General features: G+C 37.2%; 1 protein-coding gene across 2 annotated transcripts in view; it reads left to right on the top strand.

Annotated features, from left to right (window-relative positions):
• The window catches only part of LOC131436024 (uncharacterized), a 156,253-nt gene that overhangs the window by 100,740 nt on the left and 38,042 nt on the right, over positions 1-17,471 (top strand). Inside the window, exons 1-4 of one of the 2 annotated variants that reach the window (XM_058604444.1) lie at positions 2,707-2,889; positions 7,869-8,115; positions 8,189-8,744; positions 16,563-16,689. In XM_058604444.1, the coding sequence (XP_058460427.1) occupies positions 2,853-2,889; positions 7,869-8,115; positions 8,189-8,744; positions 16,563-16,689 (967 nt within the window). In that variant the 5' untranslated portion in view covers positions 2,707-2,852. Of the gene's footprint in view, positions 1-2,706; positions 2,890-7,868; positions 8,745-16,562; positions 16,690-17,471 lie in introns of those variants that run through there. The other variant, XM_058604445.1, reaches the window with a different exon arrangement.

Here is a 17,471-nt window from a genome sequence, read left to right as displayed (position 1 = left end):
TCACACGCGATTAATCTTGTCTAGGCATGCACCGTCTCCCCTTTTTCCTACCAATCTCTAGGTCGCGTGTACCCTCAGGACTAATCCTATATAATTTCTAAGAGTATTTTTTAGCAATTTACGGAAGCCTTAAGTATAGGAAATTTGAACATAAAACTTTTTTTCATAAATACGATTATTTCTTAAGGCAATTTACATAAGTTTTTCTTCGCCGTATCATCACTTTTACATAGAATTCTTAACCTAATATAATACTAATATAGTCACAGCGATTTGAGTTTAATAAAACATATTCCTCTTATTTTTTAAATATCATATTAGCTATTTCGTTATTTATTATTTAATCTACTTAAGAACATTATTTGAACCAAGCGATTAACTACTATAAATTATAAGATAAGCTTAAAGAACATAAAATTGTCGTCATAATTTTATTTGCGTTGCGACGGTAACTCTCTTCATTAGAAGTAAAAGCTGCACGCAATTATTGGTTCGTTACTTGTAATTGGCCGATGTGTTAGTACACTGATAAAAATCGAAACCTAACGAAGGGTTTTTCACCGCATTGGACTCGACACTTAATTTGTAAGTGTAAGTCTCCTCATATCTTATTCAAATCAAATTGTATTGAACTCTTTTGGTAATACATACAAATTCCGCCCACCAAACAGTAGATAAATTTCAAATGCATGACATTTAGTATCCAATTTCAGTCGAAAGTCAGACAAGTGCGTATGAACTGATTAGATTTAACAGATTTATACCTAATTCTTATAAAAGGTTTGTGCGCGACAAAATCTGGACATATTAAATTTGGAATAAAACAAATTTGCTGTTTGTTCCATCCAAGATGCATTTTTTATTTATTCAATTATGTATTATCAGTCATCTTGAAATTAATTACATTTACTTATTTAGGTTGCATGAAGAAACTACGAACTTTTCGGCCATTCGGGTCTGTGCAGTTTTTTTCTGCAACCGATCAAGCTGCTTTTGCCCAAGGTTTTCGAAATATTTCTATAGTTATAGTTTGTTGTTTATATTGATAGAGTTCTCTCTTCTCGAAAGCTCAATACCGCTCGATAGGTCGCAACTTCGAACAGTAAGGTAGATTTGTCACTTTCGGTACAACTTGGACTCCATCCGTTTTGTACCATTCCAAAACATCTTTGGCGTTGTGGCAAGATTCTTCTCGTAATATTTCTTTGTTTACCGTTTCAGTAGTGGTGAAACTTTGGTTTGCTCAACCACAGCTCCATATCGCCTGCCAAACTAAATATTTTTTTGAGAAATTTCGTCCTGAAATGCTCCTCTACACCATTCCGTTGCATGGCAACATAAATACATTTTCCGGGAAGCTGCATAAAGTCTTCGAGCACATATGTTTCATCTTCCATTATCACGAAGAAAAATTTCGTCAAATAATCGCGATGCAATTTGCGAGTCCGGATTTCAGCCATCACATTCTATTTATCATGACGTTTCGGTACAGTTTTCATTTTGAGCGACCGCATACCTTGTCGGTGCTTGAAGGTATGCACGGAAGTTGGAGACGTTTTGTTTTTCTAGCCTCAAATCGTACCAAAAGATCTGGTCTCTTCTGCTGTATTTGCTTCACCTTCGCGTCCATCTGGTGGTTCCTAAGATCCGTTTTTGTTCCGCTTCCAGCCTTTCTGGCAGTTTTGAAGCGAGTATCGAATGATTAAAAAACGTTATGGACAGTGTTTGCAGAAAATAAAGCCTTAGAGTACATTTTCATTTGAAGTGCATAGGAATTTGAATTTGAAATTAACTTGTTAATTTTGACCATAAAACTCCCACCTCAGATCGTACCAAAAGATCTGGTCTCTTCTGCTGTATTTGCTTCACCTTCGCGTCCATCTGGTGGTTCCTAAGATCCGTTTTTGTTCCGCTTCCAGCCTTTCTGGCAGTTTTGAAGCGAGTATCGAATGATTAAAAAACGTTATGGACAGTGTTTGCAGAAAATAAAGCCTTGGAGTACATTTTCATTTGAAGTGCATAGGAATTTGAATTTGAAATTAACTTGTTAATTTTGACCATAAAACTCCCACCAGAATCCACTCGGGAATTGGTAATAACTATCAATAAAGAGATAAAGATTACCAATATAGGTATTAAAAATATCTTGCAGTGTTAATTGTTCAATGACAATGACATTCCCTGGAAAGAAAGCTTGACGGAATTTTTCATGAGTTTGAATTTCAAATAACAATTTTTCTAGTGGATTTCAAATGTACCTGTGATTCAATTTATTTCATCAACTTTCATTGCTAACAACATTCCAACAAGTCTCCTTTTATGGGAAAAAATATTTTTCTTCTGTGATCCATACGAGAAAAGTGTTTCCTTTTGAAAGTCACTTTTTCTATGCTGTATAAAAATGTATATAGAGCAAAATTCATTTTTCAATATGTTCACCAATTGTGTTTGGTCGTGTCCGACCTGAATGGCGTCACCGTGCTATCTGCGAGTCACATTTGGATAATCAGTATACATAAACGATAGAGACGCACTAGATATAGTGTGTGTGTATGTATGGTAAAATAACCTTCGAGGATTGAACTCCAAACCAAACTGTTTAATAGTTGCTGCGCGTGCAATCAAATCATCAAACATCTGGCAGCACTGGCCCCACACATGCTATTCTAGGGAGAATCCTCTACACTTTATCGGGAGGATCGGCAGCTGTTTGTGGTCAGTCGTTAGCAAGCAGTCTCACAGGGAGGAAATAATCTGAACCACAAGTCTCTCGTTGGTCGCTAGTGTGTACAAAGTGCAGTAAAGTTAGACAGTTATAGTGAACCATATACGGACCGCTGTGATTCACGCGAATGTTTAGCGTGCTGGGAATTTTCAGCAGTTTTCAAAGTGAGTGTGTTTCTCGTCCGGGTTGTGCACATGTCTCTGTGGAACATTGAAGAACTAGCGGAAAACTACTGACCGCGAGTGTGTCTGGTTTTATGTAAGAAGAAAAGTCTCTGTTGCAGTTGCAGCTACAGGGCAACTAACCGTGGCCGAAGATTCTAAATGAAGTTTGATCCGTATCAAAGAATCTCACGCTACTGCAACCGTCATCGTTTTCGCGTACGGTGCAAGCATTTGAGACGTCGTGTCGCGTCTATCTGAGTCCACGTCAGGTGCAGAAACTGAAAACGCGAATACTATGTATCGGACGTAAAAAGCTATGTACTTTTAGACGACCAAGAAAATGGGTTGAGCGGCAGCTTATGTATGTTTAAGGTGGGATGGGAAGATGTCGTTTTTTTTCGTTGCATAGCGGACAAGGATTCCTAGCCAAAAAAATTGCATGATAATTGGGGAAACTGTCATTCCGACCATAAGGCGAGTGTCGGTTTGATGATAAAAACAACCGAAAAATGGTTTGCGGAACTGCTGCCAAAGCGTTGTGATAGCTGCGAAAGCGGGACACCGAAATAATTTTATTTGTGGGATTTCCTTTGCTTCGAAGTTTGTTTTTTTTTCCATGAATTGAATTAATGTCGGAAAAATTTTTGTTTTGATCTATTTAATAGGAAATGCTGAAACTGAATACTGAGTTGTGTGAAATGTTGTTTGAATCCTATATAAGTGTGTGCGAAAAAACAACGTTGAAGTGCAAATTATCTGTAAAACTGAAATCTGAAAATGTATTGAAACATTCAGAAATGCCCCTCAACTGTTAAGAAAGTGAAAACACTGATCGATTTTGTTCAAGCGTTCATTGTTTATTTGGAAGCAGCGAGACCCTACAGTCTTTCTCTCTAACAGGCATAAAACCTCCTCATCTTTTGCATCAATAAATTACAACAATGTTTACCGCATAACTTTGAAAATTCGCATAAAAACCGACATAATTTAAGGAATTCGTATAAAAATCTGCAAAATTTAAGAAATTCACATATAATCCGCAAAACTATTCCTTTTTGAAAAATATTGACGTTGAGACTTGAACAAAATTGAAACTTTTCCGAATTTTGTTTTTGATGCTAACGGGGGTTTCAGGTTTGTTTTTTTTTTCAATAGAGATTACTCTATTGTTTGAAAGTTATTTTGACAGTGTAGAGTGAAGTCTCTACTCTGTATTGTTTGACAAAACATGAATAATTTAACTCCAGAACAACGCTTCTACATCGTGGAAATTCATTTTCAAAATCAGTGTTCAATTTGGCATGTGTTTTATTTAAATTTCAAATCAAGAAACACCCTCTTATTGTTTTAGAAATGCATAAAACGTTGAGATCTGGTGCTATCTCGTGGAAAATTCTAGGTAGGAGAGACAACTTTTTTTCACGAGATAACACTAGATCTTGACAGTTCGGGCATTTTTTAGACGAAACAAGAAAACCGCATAAAACAAATCCGCCTAGTTTCGAAAATTCGCATAAAAAACGCACAAATTCACTTAAATAAGTCGCATAAAAATTTTGTATTTCGTAAACTTGGGCGGTACTTTTTCTTCAAAACGGAACTTTCCTGTTTCTGTCTAATTGGCTCAAACTAATGTAATGTAAAAAGTTTTTTCTTATGTCGATTAGAGAGAAAAACTGTCCCTGTTAAAAGTTATTAAAATGCTAGAACACTAAGTAATAAAGAAATTGCAAGAAAACGAATGACATTATTTCCAAGGCTAAACTTGATAAAAAAATGTTTGCAAGGACATTGCCTGCTAGCGATAAAATCAATCGAATATTGATATATTGCGGGAAAAGTTACTGAAGAACTAAGAAACGAAATCTCCAAGAATAAGCATGCGTAAATGAGAAAACCAGTTCTAGTCACTGCGTAAAATTTGGTATGAGTATCTGAATATTATAGTTAAAACGAAATTTGTTTTGGTAATTTAAAACCTTAAATAACAGCCGTAATATAAAGTTGAGTTGATGAAAACAAATCGGAAGTTCGGTGGTTTTTGTACGACTGTAACAAAATTGTATTGTTAAGAAAATGTATTCTTATGTCTTCTGCAAATTTTCAAAGTTGTAGTTTTTTGGTGGCAGATTTTCGGGAAGAAGTGCAATTTCGGGACTTTTTGAATTGGATATCAACCAATCAATAAGATGTCTATGTCCTTATTCATCAAAACCTATATAGTGAAATGATTTGTACTACATTTTCGAGGACGCAATCACGACCATGATTTGGATTTACAATTTACCTTCCTGAATTTATATATGCAAAACTTCTGCATCAAAATACGAATAGCTTTGGAAATTCATAATTCAAAATCAGTGTTCAATTAAAACTATGGGCTGGTCCATAATTCTTTAAAAATGAGAAAGGACGACGCTTTACCGTTGATTGGAAACGATACAGAACCACGATCAATGAATTTTTGTTTCTAAATCTTCAAGATATGGATGTGGATGAAATGTGCTTTCAACAGGATGGTCAGGATAACTTGTCATACTGCGGCCGAAATAATTAACTTATTGAAAAAATAAAGACTGTCACAGAAAGTATGAACGCACTTTGATTTCGCTGTAAATAATTTACAAGTGTTAGATATTTAAATTTTATTCGATATACTGATAATATTAGACTACAACAACAGAATATTATTCTCAACATTTGCTACTTAGCCATTGTAGACTAGCTGGCGCACCCTCTTGCGAACGTTCCTCATCAAATTCCGTGCAGACTTCATGGCGACAAGTTTTGAAACTTTTTTCCAATCTTTTTCGAACTGTTGAATGGTTTTGGCTGCCGAGACATGTTTCCTAAGATGTGCCTTCGTTAATGCCCAAAATTCCTCAATTGGTCGAAGTTGTGGGCAATTTGGTGGATTCATGTTTTTTGGGACGAAAGTGACATTTTTGGTAGTATACCATTCTACCGTTGATTTCGAGTAGTGGCAAGAAGCAAGATCTAGCCAGAAGACAACAGGATCCTTGTGGCTTCGAATCATGGGTAGAGGTCATTTTGTAAACATTTCTTGATGTATATTTCGCTGTTCATTAAAGCAATAGTGATGAAGGGTTTCGAAATCTTCCGCATCTATAAATTGCTTGCCAGACCATAGCTTTCTTCAAATTTCCGGCAAGAATCGTATTGTACAGCTTTCGAACCCTTGTCAAGAAAATGTATTATTATGTCTTCTGCAAATTTTCAAAATTGTAGTTTTTTGGTGGCAGATTTTCGGGGAGAAGTGCAATTTCGGGACTTTTCGAATTGGATATCAACCAATTAAAGAGATGTCTATGTCCTTTATTCATCAAAACCTATAAAGTGAAATGATTTGTACTACATTTTTGAGGACCCAATCACGACCATGATTTGGATTTACAATTTACCTTCCTGAATTTATATATGCTAAACTACTGCATCAAAATACGAAAAGCTTAGGAAATTCATAAACTTTTAAGCTCTTTATAACACAAATCTTTTAACTTGGCCAATTGAAGCAAAAACCTGTTGCAATTTTTTTGGAAACCATTCAGAAGTTTTTGATTTTTATTTCGGATAGGGGAAACCGGGCCTAGACCGGACACGGGGTTAAATTAGACAGCTTAAATATCTTCTAAACCAGCAATTATTTCGATCCATGGATTGACTTTGTAAACGCGCTCTTATGTGACTGACAGACGTCAGTTGGCTGGGTGACGTTAAGTCAATTTAGTGTGGTGTCAATCGGGTTCATGTCAAGACGTGTACGTTTTTATTAAATTTTCTGATTTTTTTTTTTGTGTAAATTTGATTTCTGTGCAACGACAGTCTGGTTAATGCCTTAAAATGTTCATTTTGTGTTGAATCCAGCGATGATTGAGTGTTTTTACTGCATCTCGCAAATGAATTGTCTGTGCGGGGCTAAACCTGGCAAATATAGTGGGACTTAAGCGGACAGATAATGTTAAACTGGAAATTCTTAATGGATTCTATTCTATTCTATTTCTTATCACTTCTTAAAACTTTAAGTAAAACATTCATTATATGTAGCGAACAATTAAATGGTTTTCAATAAAGACTCTAATGTAAGTTTCAACAGCAATTATTTGGTATTGCAGGGCGTGAAGTTTCGAGACAATGCCTATATTCCGTTCTTCATTTTTGTGTAAAACTTTATACTCCGTTCAACTAGAGTGCGTATAACCAGATTGAAGACAGCTGTGCATTTGGAATGACAGCTTCCAGTTTCAAACGAGCAAACGAGCTGTCAATTACAATGTCACTCTGGTTATAGGCACTCTACGTTGAACCATCTCGGAGAAATGTGAGTGACGTAGGTTGACTTCCCCGGACATTTGCTTACATCGACCAATTGTTAATGAGGCACTAGATCTCAAGAGAGTATAGTAATCCATGCTATTTCATCGCCCAAGCCCAACAAAACTTGCCACCACCATATTTTGTTATTCCCGTCATCTACTAATGAACCGAATGTGTGCCCCCTTTTGATGCCGTCAGTAATCGAGCTTTAAATGGAATTAAAAGTAAAAAAAACTCTCCGTTAACGTCATCACTGCGCATTGCGATTACGTTTATACGGAAATTGTTATCGTTAAAAGTAATGCAGGAAAATAACCAATTTTGGTGTGACTGACTGCATACGAAAACTGTGAAATCACAACACTAGAGACGAAAACAAATATTATCATTTTACTATGCCTGAGATAGAGCACAGTTCGTCATAACAGCACATTAATTGATTCCCGCTGATTCGTCACCATATGAGGGCTTGTCGTCATGGCCTATTTCTTTCGCTCATCACTGTCACTGTTTTCGATTTCGTTTTTCAATCATGATGACATCAGCAGACGATACAATTCACACCATGTCAGCGAAAAAAAAAACAAAATTTACTACTCTATAGTTGGTTGTCTCTAATCAAATGTTTTCTCGCTCATTTACAGAATCATCAATCGTGAGTAACCCGCTGGACACGGTTCGATACGCCTCCGCCAGTTACCGAACGCCGGGACCGACGGTACATTTCGTTCTCAAGTGTTTAGAAAAATTCGTTAAGGTGGCTCCGCAGGCCGAACAACCCCTAGTCAGTGCAGCAAGGTTTCATTTTCCGCCGGGAGCAATCGTAGCGCAGCCGCCTGATATTGAGTGCACTCAGTCCAGTCAGTGCCGGGTTCTAGTTTGGCCACAAGGGTATGGTATATTTTCTGGGACATTGGGGCATGGGAGATACTGAACGCACTACAACTCAGCATGTCTCCAATAGTGTGCTACAAAAACAGAATAATTTCCTGTACAACGTCGGTAGTCCACAGCTTCAAAATGCAGACTACACATCAGTCGATCATCTGCATCACCAGCAGCAGCAACAGCAGCATCATCATCAACAGCAACAGTCGTTGCAGCATCTTCAATTGCATCAACAGCAACCACACGGAAATGAATCGTCAACACGGATCACCAATTTTGGCCTAACGAAAAGCGCCAACGAACTGTATTTGAAAGAATCGCAGTCGCAATCGCCGCAGCAACAACAGCAGCAGCATCCACAATTCAACACCCGCTATTTTACGACCGGGAGTGTCACTAGCAATAATTGCCACGTGCACAACCGCCTCAATAGCAATCTTTGTAACAGTGGTGCTGTCAGTCACTGCTGCTCACAGGAACTGCATCTGAGTTTCCATCCGAATCATCCAAATCACAATCATCACAACCATTGTCCCCACCATCAGCTTCATCAACAGCAGCAACCACAGCAACAGCATCACGACACCGAAAGTGACGAGGATGAAATTGCGCTATATCCTCTCAATAATCAGGTGAGTTTGCTTTTTTTTTTATTTAAACTGAACGCATATGTCGTGTATTAGTTGACTTATACGACGCGGAAGTATTCACCAAACCCGGTAGATAATGGTGACTAAGTACTAGGCAGTGCGTAATTAGCCATATATGATTTCATCAGCCGATTGAACTTCTAGCATTGCGAACGGCATGTCGATTACACATTGAAGAGTAGTACGTTGTTATTGCCACCAACAGACAAAGCGGCTTTTTCAGGTCAGCTTCAGATTACAACTTATCCATTAACTGCTTTGAACTGTCGCTGATACAAAAAATGTTATCAGTCTTTTGTTTTTCTATAGATGAGTCACCCGAAAAAATTGCTCTGCTGTTCCTTCACTGGGGATAAAGTGTTCACGGTAGGATGTTGATTTTCTATTTCAACAAACTTTTTATCTGAATCTAAATACGAGAGACAATTTTGTACTAACATATGATTAGAGCATATCATTCGATAGGCCCTTGCGAATGTTACCAAATATAATGCTCATTGCTGGGCTCTACAACTGGGAGCTCAATCTACAAAATCATGCAAAATATGCTTGAAATTCGAGTAATCAGTTTTATTTTTCGTAACTTTTGGAAGGGCCTATCGCACGATTAGTACCGAATTATATGTCTGCACGGTTGCTTTAAATGATTAGCGGCCCTTACACGAGAATTATTTTTGTCATTTTTAATGATGACTAAGTAATCATGTATTTCAAATTTGATAGAAAACTCGTCATTACTGCACCATACACGTTCATTGAAATGATATTATTTTTTAGTAATGACATTTTTAATGGCTCGTGTAATGGCTCGGTAATTTGTTGGGGTGTTGAAATTCACTAAGCTACTGTAAAGACTGTCCCGGAAAGTATGGACGCAACCAAAAACCGCTGCCATTTCGCAATGGTTCAGAATCTGTCAATTTTTATGGCTGCGTCCTGTTGTTTACACTCTTCCCTAACCACTTGTGCAGTTGTTCGTTGGTTTTCATTAGTTTGTTTCGAAATGCGTGGACTTTCAGCAGAACAACGTCGAAAAATTGTGTACAAATGATGCGCAGAACGCGGACTGTCACTGAGAAAGATAGCAAAAATGGAAGGAGTAAGTGAAAAAGCCGTGCGAAATGCAATCAGGAAGTTCGGTGAGGATAGCACCTTTGAGGATAAACCGAAAACGGGTCGAAAAAAAGGTCCTGCTAACCCTCAGTTGGATAAACGTATACTGAAGGCGTTCGAGCCAAAGAAGGAGGTTTCAGTTCGGGATGTGGCCAAAAAAAGTGGGCACTTCGAAGTCAAATGTTCTTCGTGCTAAAGAACGTTTGAATCTTCGAACCTATAAGAAGCAGAAACAACCAAAATGTAGTCCGAAACAAGAAGCATCGATAAGGCCGAGGGTTCGAAAGCTGTACAATACGATGCTTGCTGGAAATATGAACTGCATAATCATGGACGATGAAACCTAAATGAAACTCGATTACAAATCCTTGCCGGGACCACAATATTATACGGTGCAAGAAGGGCAAGTGTTAAACCAGTCCGAGACATCGATTGAAGTCGAAAAATTTGGTAAGTAAGCGATGGTCTGGCAAGCAATTTGTAGCGGCGGTAAGATTTCGAAACCCTTCATCACCACTGCTTCAATGAACAGTGAAATATACATCAAGGAATGTTTACAAAAACGACTTCTACCCATGATTCGAAGCCACAAGGATCCTGTTCAGGCCAGATCTTGCTTCTTGCCACTACTCGAAATCAACGGTAGAATGGTATACACTGAGGTCTTTTTTTATGCGGCCTTTTTTTATGCGGTTTTTTTTTACGCGACTTTTTTTATGCGAATTTTCAGAGTTATGCGGTTTTTTTTTATGCGAAGTTTCAGAGTTATGCGGTTTTTTTTTATGCGAATTTTCAGAGTTATGCGGTTTGCCCTTCTGCGGTCTTTTTTTATGCGAAGTTTCAGAGTTATGCGGTTTTTTTTTATGCGAATTTTCAGAGTTATGCGGTTTTTTTTATGCGAATTTTCAGAGTTATGCGGTTTTTTTTTATGCGGTTTTTTTTATGTGGTACGTAAATTCGCATAAAAAAAGACTTCAGTGTACTACCAAAAATGTCACTTTCGTCCCAAAAGACATGAATCCACCAAATTGCCCACAACTTCGACCAATTGAGGAATTTTGGGCATTAACGAAGACACATCTTAGAAAACATGTTTCTGCAGCCGACACCACTGTGGAACAGTTCGAAAAAGATTGGAAAAAGTGTCAAAACTTGTCGCCAAGAAGTCTGTACGGAATTTAATGAGGAACGTTCGCAAGAAGGTGCGCCAGCTAGTCTACAATGGCTAAGTAGCAAATGTTGAGAATAATATTCTGTTGTTGTAGTCTAATATTATCAGTATATCGAATGAAATTTGAATATCTAACACTTGTGAACTATTTACAGCGAAATCAAAGTGCGTCCATACTTTCTGGGACAGTCTTTAGGCTTCACGTATTTGATTCTTTCAAATATAAGCAAATCCTTTGTTCCATATATTCGTCTATCGAACGTAGGAAAAAGTGGGTGACTTAGAACCACACTTTGATTCTAACTGATAACTCACCAGAAATTGAAGAAATAGAGGTTGAACTAGAAGCAAAATGCTACCTTTTAGGAATTGCAGAATATGAAAATTCGACTTGAATTCAAAGTTATAAGTTTTGCCATTTTGAAAAATCGTGGTGAATTTTCGGCAATTTGAATATATACTGATTCAAACTTTCATTTTTGATTTCGTAATGACAAAAAATCGATGTTCTTTCTTCGGACCGGAGCTTCCGATTGATCATGGTTAACAGCGTAAAGTAGCGTATTGACGATAAAAGCTGTTTTCAATACCTTTCTCATATCGGTCATATTCTTATATATAAAGTGCTGCAGTATTCTTCAAAAAAGTTATTTGGGCTCTAAACGGCGGTTTGAAATTTTAAGCACTCATCAACCCATAATTCCGGAACCGGAAGTCGGATACGGATAAAGTTCAAAAACTTTGTATAGGATTTTGTTATCTTTCATTTGAATCTAAATTTGCGAAAATTTTCTCAGCCTAGGAAATTTGAGTGAGTTCTGAAGTAGAGATTTCGACCACTATTTTCGGTACTTCCGGAACAGGGTACCAGTAAAAGGGAAAGGAGAGTTTTTGGTCATCATCTACGAAGTAGAGAAGTTTATGTATGTTGTTCAATAAAATTGTGGCGAATTTCGCGTCAACTCGAACAAATGTTGGCAAGCACCCTCTCAGATTTGAATGAAACTGCCTAGACATGTAGACTTTGACACAAAAAGCAACTTTGCATATTTTGTTTTTCCTAGCTTAACGGTTTAAGTTGAGCCGTCAGGTCGCGCTAGCAGTTCAACATAAAGAGTCAAAGACGAAACGTAAACTAATGATCTAAACTGCGTTTTTGAGAAGGGTCAAACCTTTTTAACCTATTTTTTTAATAGTTTTAGTGGAAAAACGACAAATCGTATAAAAAAGTGTTGTACCGGTATTTTTCACGAGCTTGTCTAATTTACTGAAAATTATCTTTAGCGAATTCTACGCTCAATAAAATTGACTTTGCAAATTTAAAATCGATGTACCGAAAACCCCCATTTTTGATTCTGATAAAATTTTGTCCCAAGATTATGTTTCTTACCATTCGTTCATACATTACAAGATAGGCACTTCCAGGTAAAAATAAATTTTTCTAACAAGAACTATTTTTCGTCCAAACTGAAATTTTTATCCAGTGCCTTTTTATCGAAAAATAGCAGTGCTGGATAAGAAAAAGTTTTTGTTAGTAATTTTTTCCCTTAAAAATTCCCATCTTGCTACACATGGAAGGTTCACAGGGAACATAATTATCTATGTAGGGACAATTTCATTCAAACAAAGAATAGGGATTTTTATATCAGGTGTACAACTTTGCTTTCGCCGTTTTCCGTTAGGTGACTGTACCGGCTGAGGCTTGTCAAAATACATAGATGATAATGACTTTAAAGTGAGTGTGTACAGTGCCTAACGAATTGTCATCTCCGTTTCAGTTGTTCTTGTTTTCGTATTATTCCCGTTTGAAAATGTCTGTTTTCTGGGCCCAATTCTCGCCGTTTGCGGGAAGTTTTACTTTTCTGTTACAATTCGAAAAAATGCAGCTGAATGCTCTCAGAAACTTACGGTGATGCTGCTCTGAGTAAAAGAACGTGTCGGGAGTGGTTTCAACGTTTTTAAAATGGTGATTTCGATTTCGAAGACAAACATGGATGGTAGTGGAAGAGAAAAAACCTTCAAAGATGAACAACTAGAAGCATTGCTTGATGAAGATTCGTGCCAAACCCAAGAAGAGCTTGCCGAATCGTTGGGAGTGAGTCAGCAAGCCATTTCAAAACGTCTCAAGGCCCTGGGCATGATTCAGAAAGAAGGAAACTGAGTGCCGTACGAGTTGAAACCGAGGGACATCGAGGCCTCAAGTACCTGGAAACGCTGAAATGGGAAATCTTGCTTCACCCGACGTATTCCCCAGATGTCGGATCTTCTTGTCCGATTTCCCACAAGACTCACCAAACGGAGCAGGATTTGGACAAAACACTAAGTAAGAAGCAACAGGCCTCTCAAATTCAGAAAGGAAAAAATCCTCACTTTTCTCTCGATTGAAAGGACCCCACTTGTATTGCGCTTTGAATTTTCAAAAACATATACGGATATATCATATTTGACATTGTTATGTTCAACAATATACATATTGTTATTTTCAGCTGCGAAGTTTGCGCCCTCTAACTCGTGACTAGAAGAAAACTGTAATTGTATTGCATTATCACTTTTGTTCAACTCCCGTTCTTGTACCTGGTTCATGTCGAGGTACCTTTTTTCTTCAGTAAAGTTTCAATTGATATCTTTTAGATGAATGGATTGTTAACTGCAGTAGACGTATCTTGTTATAGTGTTCGGTTTTTGTCTCAGAAGTACGGGGGTTACTTGGAGCAGATGTAGAAAAATGTCCTTTGTTATTTGATAAAAGGGATCTTCTTGTCCGATTTCCTACAAGACTCACCAAATGGAGCAGGATTTGGACAAAACACTAAGTAAGAAGCAACAGGCCTCTCAAATTCAGAAAGGTAGAAAAAATCCTCCTCACTTTCCACTAGATTGAAAGGACCCCACTTGTATTGCGCTTTGAGTTTACAAAAACATATACGGATATATCATATTTGATATTGTTATATTCAACAATATACATATTGTTATTTTCAGCGGCGAGGTTTGCGCCCTCCAACTCGTGACTAAAAGAAAACTGTAATTGTATTGCATTACCACTTTTCTTCAACTGCAGTTTTGTACCTGGTTCATGTTGAGGTACCTTTTTTCATCAGCCAAGTTTCAATTTCGCTCTCTAAAAGGAGTATACAGCCCTTCCTGAAATCAATAACAATTGAATCGGTGCAATTGTTTCGTTAGGTTTGCTCACCACCTTGAGATTGTTTTAATGTTCACTACACTAAATTATTTCTGTCGCCCTTGCCATAGGAGAAATACTATTTCGATCGCCACACGTAAGCGAATTGTTACTTGAAATTGACATTGATGTCGGAAAAGAATGCCTACGCGATACGATGTCTTCCAGAACCGGAGGTCGTAGTTAAACAAAATTCAGGATTTCTGTTTAGGACAATAAGACTTGAATATAATATCATGGAAATCGGCTCAGCCGTATCCGAGAAAAGTGACTTCACACAAAATTCACACTCCAAAAAAATTTGAATAACACAGGTGACCTAATCTGTCAAACGACGGAAAATTTCATTTGTAATGACTTAATGTTAGATTAGCTTGAATTTTACTGGTTTCGTCTCTCACTTAAAAAAATCCCTGTGATTTTACATCTTATTAGATGCACATAAATGAAGCGTCGCAGTTCACGCAAATTCACGTGGATGAACATTTAATATTGTGTCTAAAACTACATGACATGAAATTCGTTAAAATAAAAAAAGAATACTGATAGCAACCGCCGCGACTTGAACCGAGAATCATTGGATCGCAAGTACGTCTGTTAATCGACTGAGGCAAAGAAGCATACATCTGCTTGGTTGGTAAAAGGTGCATTTAAATTCATACAGTCGCACCTGCTAGCAGAATGCAAGTTACAGTCGAAACTAGTAAAATTCAAGCTAATCTAACATTAAGTCATTACAAATGAAATTGTCCATCACTTGACATGAATTACCTGTATTATTCAAATTTTTTTGGTGTGTGAAAGTTCGCATTAAAAATCGCAAGTCTAAGGAAATTTTTTTTATTATAAGAGAAGGTGTTATCTCGAATTTTTTTTCGGTATCTACTTATCTTCTTGGGAAATACCGAATACCGAAATCGAAATTTCTTTTTGATGCTAAATGTTTTAAAATGTTTTTTAAATGCTTGAAACGTCGAGATTTGGTGTTAACTCGAAGAAGTCTCAGAGAGTCTATTCAAAACATTTTTTTTAGATGACACTACATCTCAACGTTTCGTGCATCAACTTAGAAAATTGTTAACTGCAGTAGACGGATCTTGTTATAGTGTTCGGTTTTTGTCTCAGAAGTACAGGGGTTACTTGGAGCAGATGTAGAAAAATGTCCTTCGTTCTTTGATAAAAGGGATCTTCTTGTCCGATTTCCCACAAGACTCACCAAATGGAGTAGGATTTTGACAAAACACTAAGTAAGAAGCAACAGGCCTCTCAAATTCAGAAAGGAAAAAAAATCCCCCCTTTTCTGTAGATTGAAATGATCCCACTTGTATTGCACTTTAAATTTTCAAAAACATATACGGATATATCATATTTGACATTGTTATATTCAACAACATACATATTGTTATTTTCAGCTGCGAATTTTGCGCCCTCCAACTCGTGACTAGAGAAAAAAAATTGTAATTATATTGCATTACCACTTTTCTTCAACTGCAGTTATTGTACCTGGTTCATGTCGAGGTACCTTTTATCTTCAGCAAAGTTTCAATTAATATCTTTTAGTTGAATTGATTGTTAACTGCAGTAGACGTATCTAGTTATAGTGTTCGGTTTTTGTCTCAGAAGTACAGGGGTTACTTGGAGCAGATGTAGAAAAATATCCTTCGTTCTTTGATAAAATCTCCGATTTCCACAAGAATCACCAAATGGAGCAGGATTTTGACAAAACACTAAGTAAGTAGCAACAGGCCTGTCAAATTATGTACTCTGATCTCTCTTCAATTGTCGAAAGGCCTGTCAAATTCAGAAAGGAAAAAAAAATCCTCCTAACTTTTCTCTAGATTGAAAGGACACCATAAAATTCGCAAAAAAAAACTCATCACTTTGAAAATTCTCATTAAAAACGCATAACGGAAAATTAACATAAAAACTTGCTAAAACAAACGCAAGAAAGAGAATTGAATGGTTCGACAAATGGTTGGTGATGTTCTACAAATTAGCCGCCCATTTGCCAGAGAAACAGTTGTCAATCTAACAACAGTTCTTTGGAATCGATTTACTGGTCCTGAAAAGAACCAAGTAATAAAATCTTTTCTATGATCAACAATGTTACTTGCAGAATATCAAAATCAACAACTGGTACAACATGGTTCATTCTGAAGAAGCGCCTTATACCAACATAATTAAGACATTTTCAGGTTACAATTTTTTTGTGCGAATCTCAACATGATCAAAGAATTGAGCCAGTCTGTTCATAGAGTACTGTCCGCTAGCAGTCGTTTTTGGGAAATTACACATTTTGAACTAAATTATTGTTTACTTTTCATGATTACAGGTCGGTGGCCATACTCGCCTGCTGTTGTTGAACCAGAGCACCGTCATCAAACCGTTGAATCAACGTGAACTAGAGTTCTACCAAAACATTCCTAGCGATATCCAGCAGTTCGTTCCAAAGTATCGAGGTAAGTGAATTAAAATTTTCGCAAACTGTTCTGTCTGTTTATTATCGTGAGAGTTCGTTCTCTGCCCACGTTGTGTTGTACCATTGACATTCAAACGAGAGTTGCTGGGGAAATGCAGTCAAATGTAAACAGCAGCGCGTTCAGCTGCATTTCTTATTATGGAATGCATGACGTTTGCTATGAAATGAAAAGGACAGTTCCTATTTTTGGAACAGCGACGGTTAGTAGTTTTCACGGCAACAAATGGCGCCCGTTCATGTCGCTCACTAACTGTGACAGATGGTAGTGAAAATTGCAAATTCACTGGAACGTCTAGGTTTGAAATGGACTGTCATGCGACACGCTAGCGTGTGATGAGTTGTTGACTGCGGTTTTTGAGTGTTTGTGTTTTTTTTCTGTGCTGGCGGTAATCTTTTTTAGTTTGTCTAGCAAACGGCTGAAAGCTGCTGTGTTATTTATCCTGCTGTATCTCACAGGTGAACGAATTGTCGCAGTTGATTGTGCCAAGATTTGCAACTAGGTCAGGTTTGCCGTTGTTTACTTTTGGTGATTCTGGATTCTGTGATGGTTTTGAGCTCATGCTGTTTTTTTAATAAAGATATTTAGGATGATTTTATTTATATCCTAATATAGTGAAAAAACAACAATAATCGTCGATCAAAGTGAATGCAAACAAATAATATTGGGTTTGATTTTATCTTTGTACACTGAAAAACGAATGGACAGTGAAATTTGACATTGAACTAGAACGGATTACATAATCATTCTAAAAGCAATTTGTT

This window comes from Malaya genurostris, chromosome 3 (assembly GCF_030247185.1).
Source record: "Malaya genurostris strain Urasoe2022 chromosome 3, Malgen_1.1, whole genome shotgun sequence".
Classification (NCBI taxonomy): Eukaryota; Metazoa; Arthropoda; class Insecta; order Diptera; family Culicidae; genus Malaya; species Malaya genurostris.
This window is presented reverse-complemented; position numbering and strand designations above follow the sequence as displayed.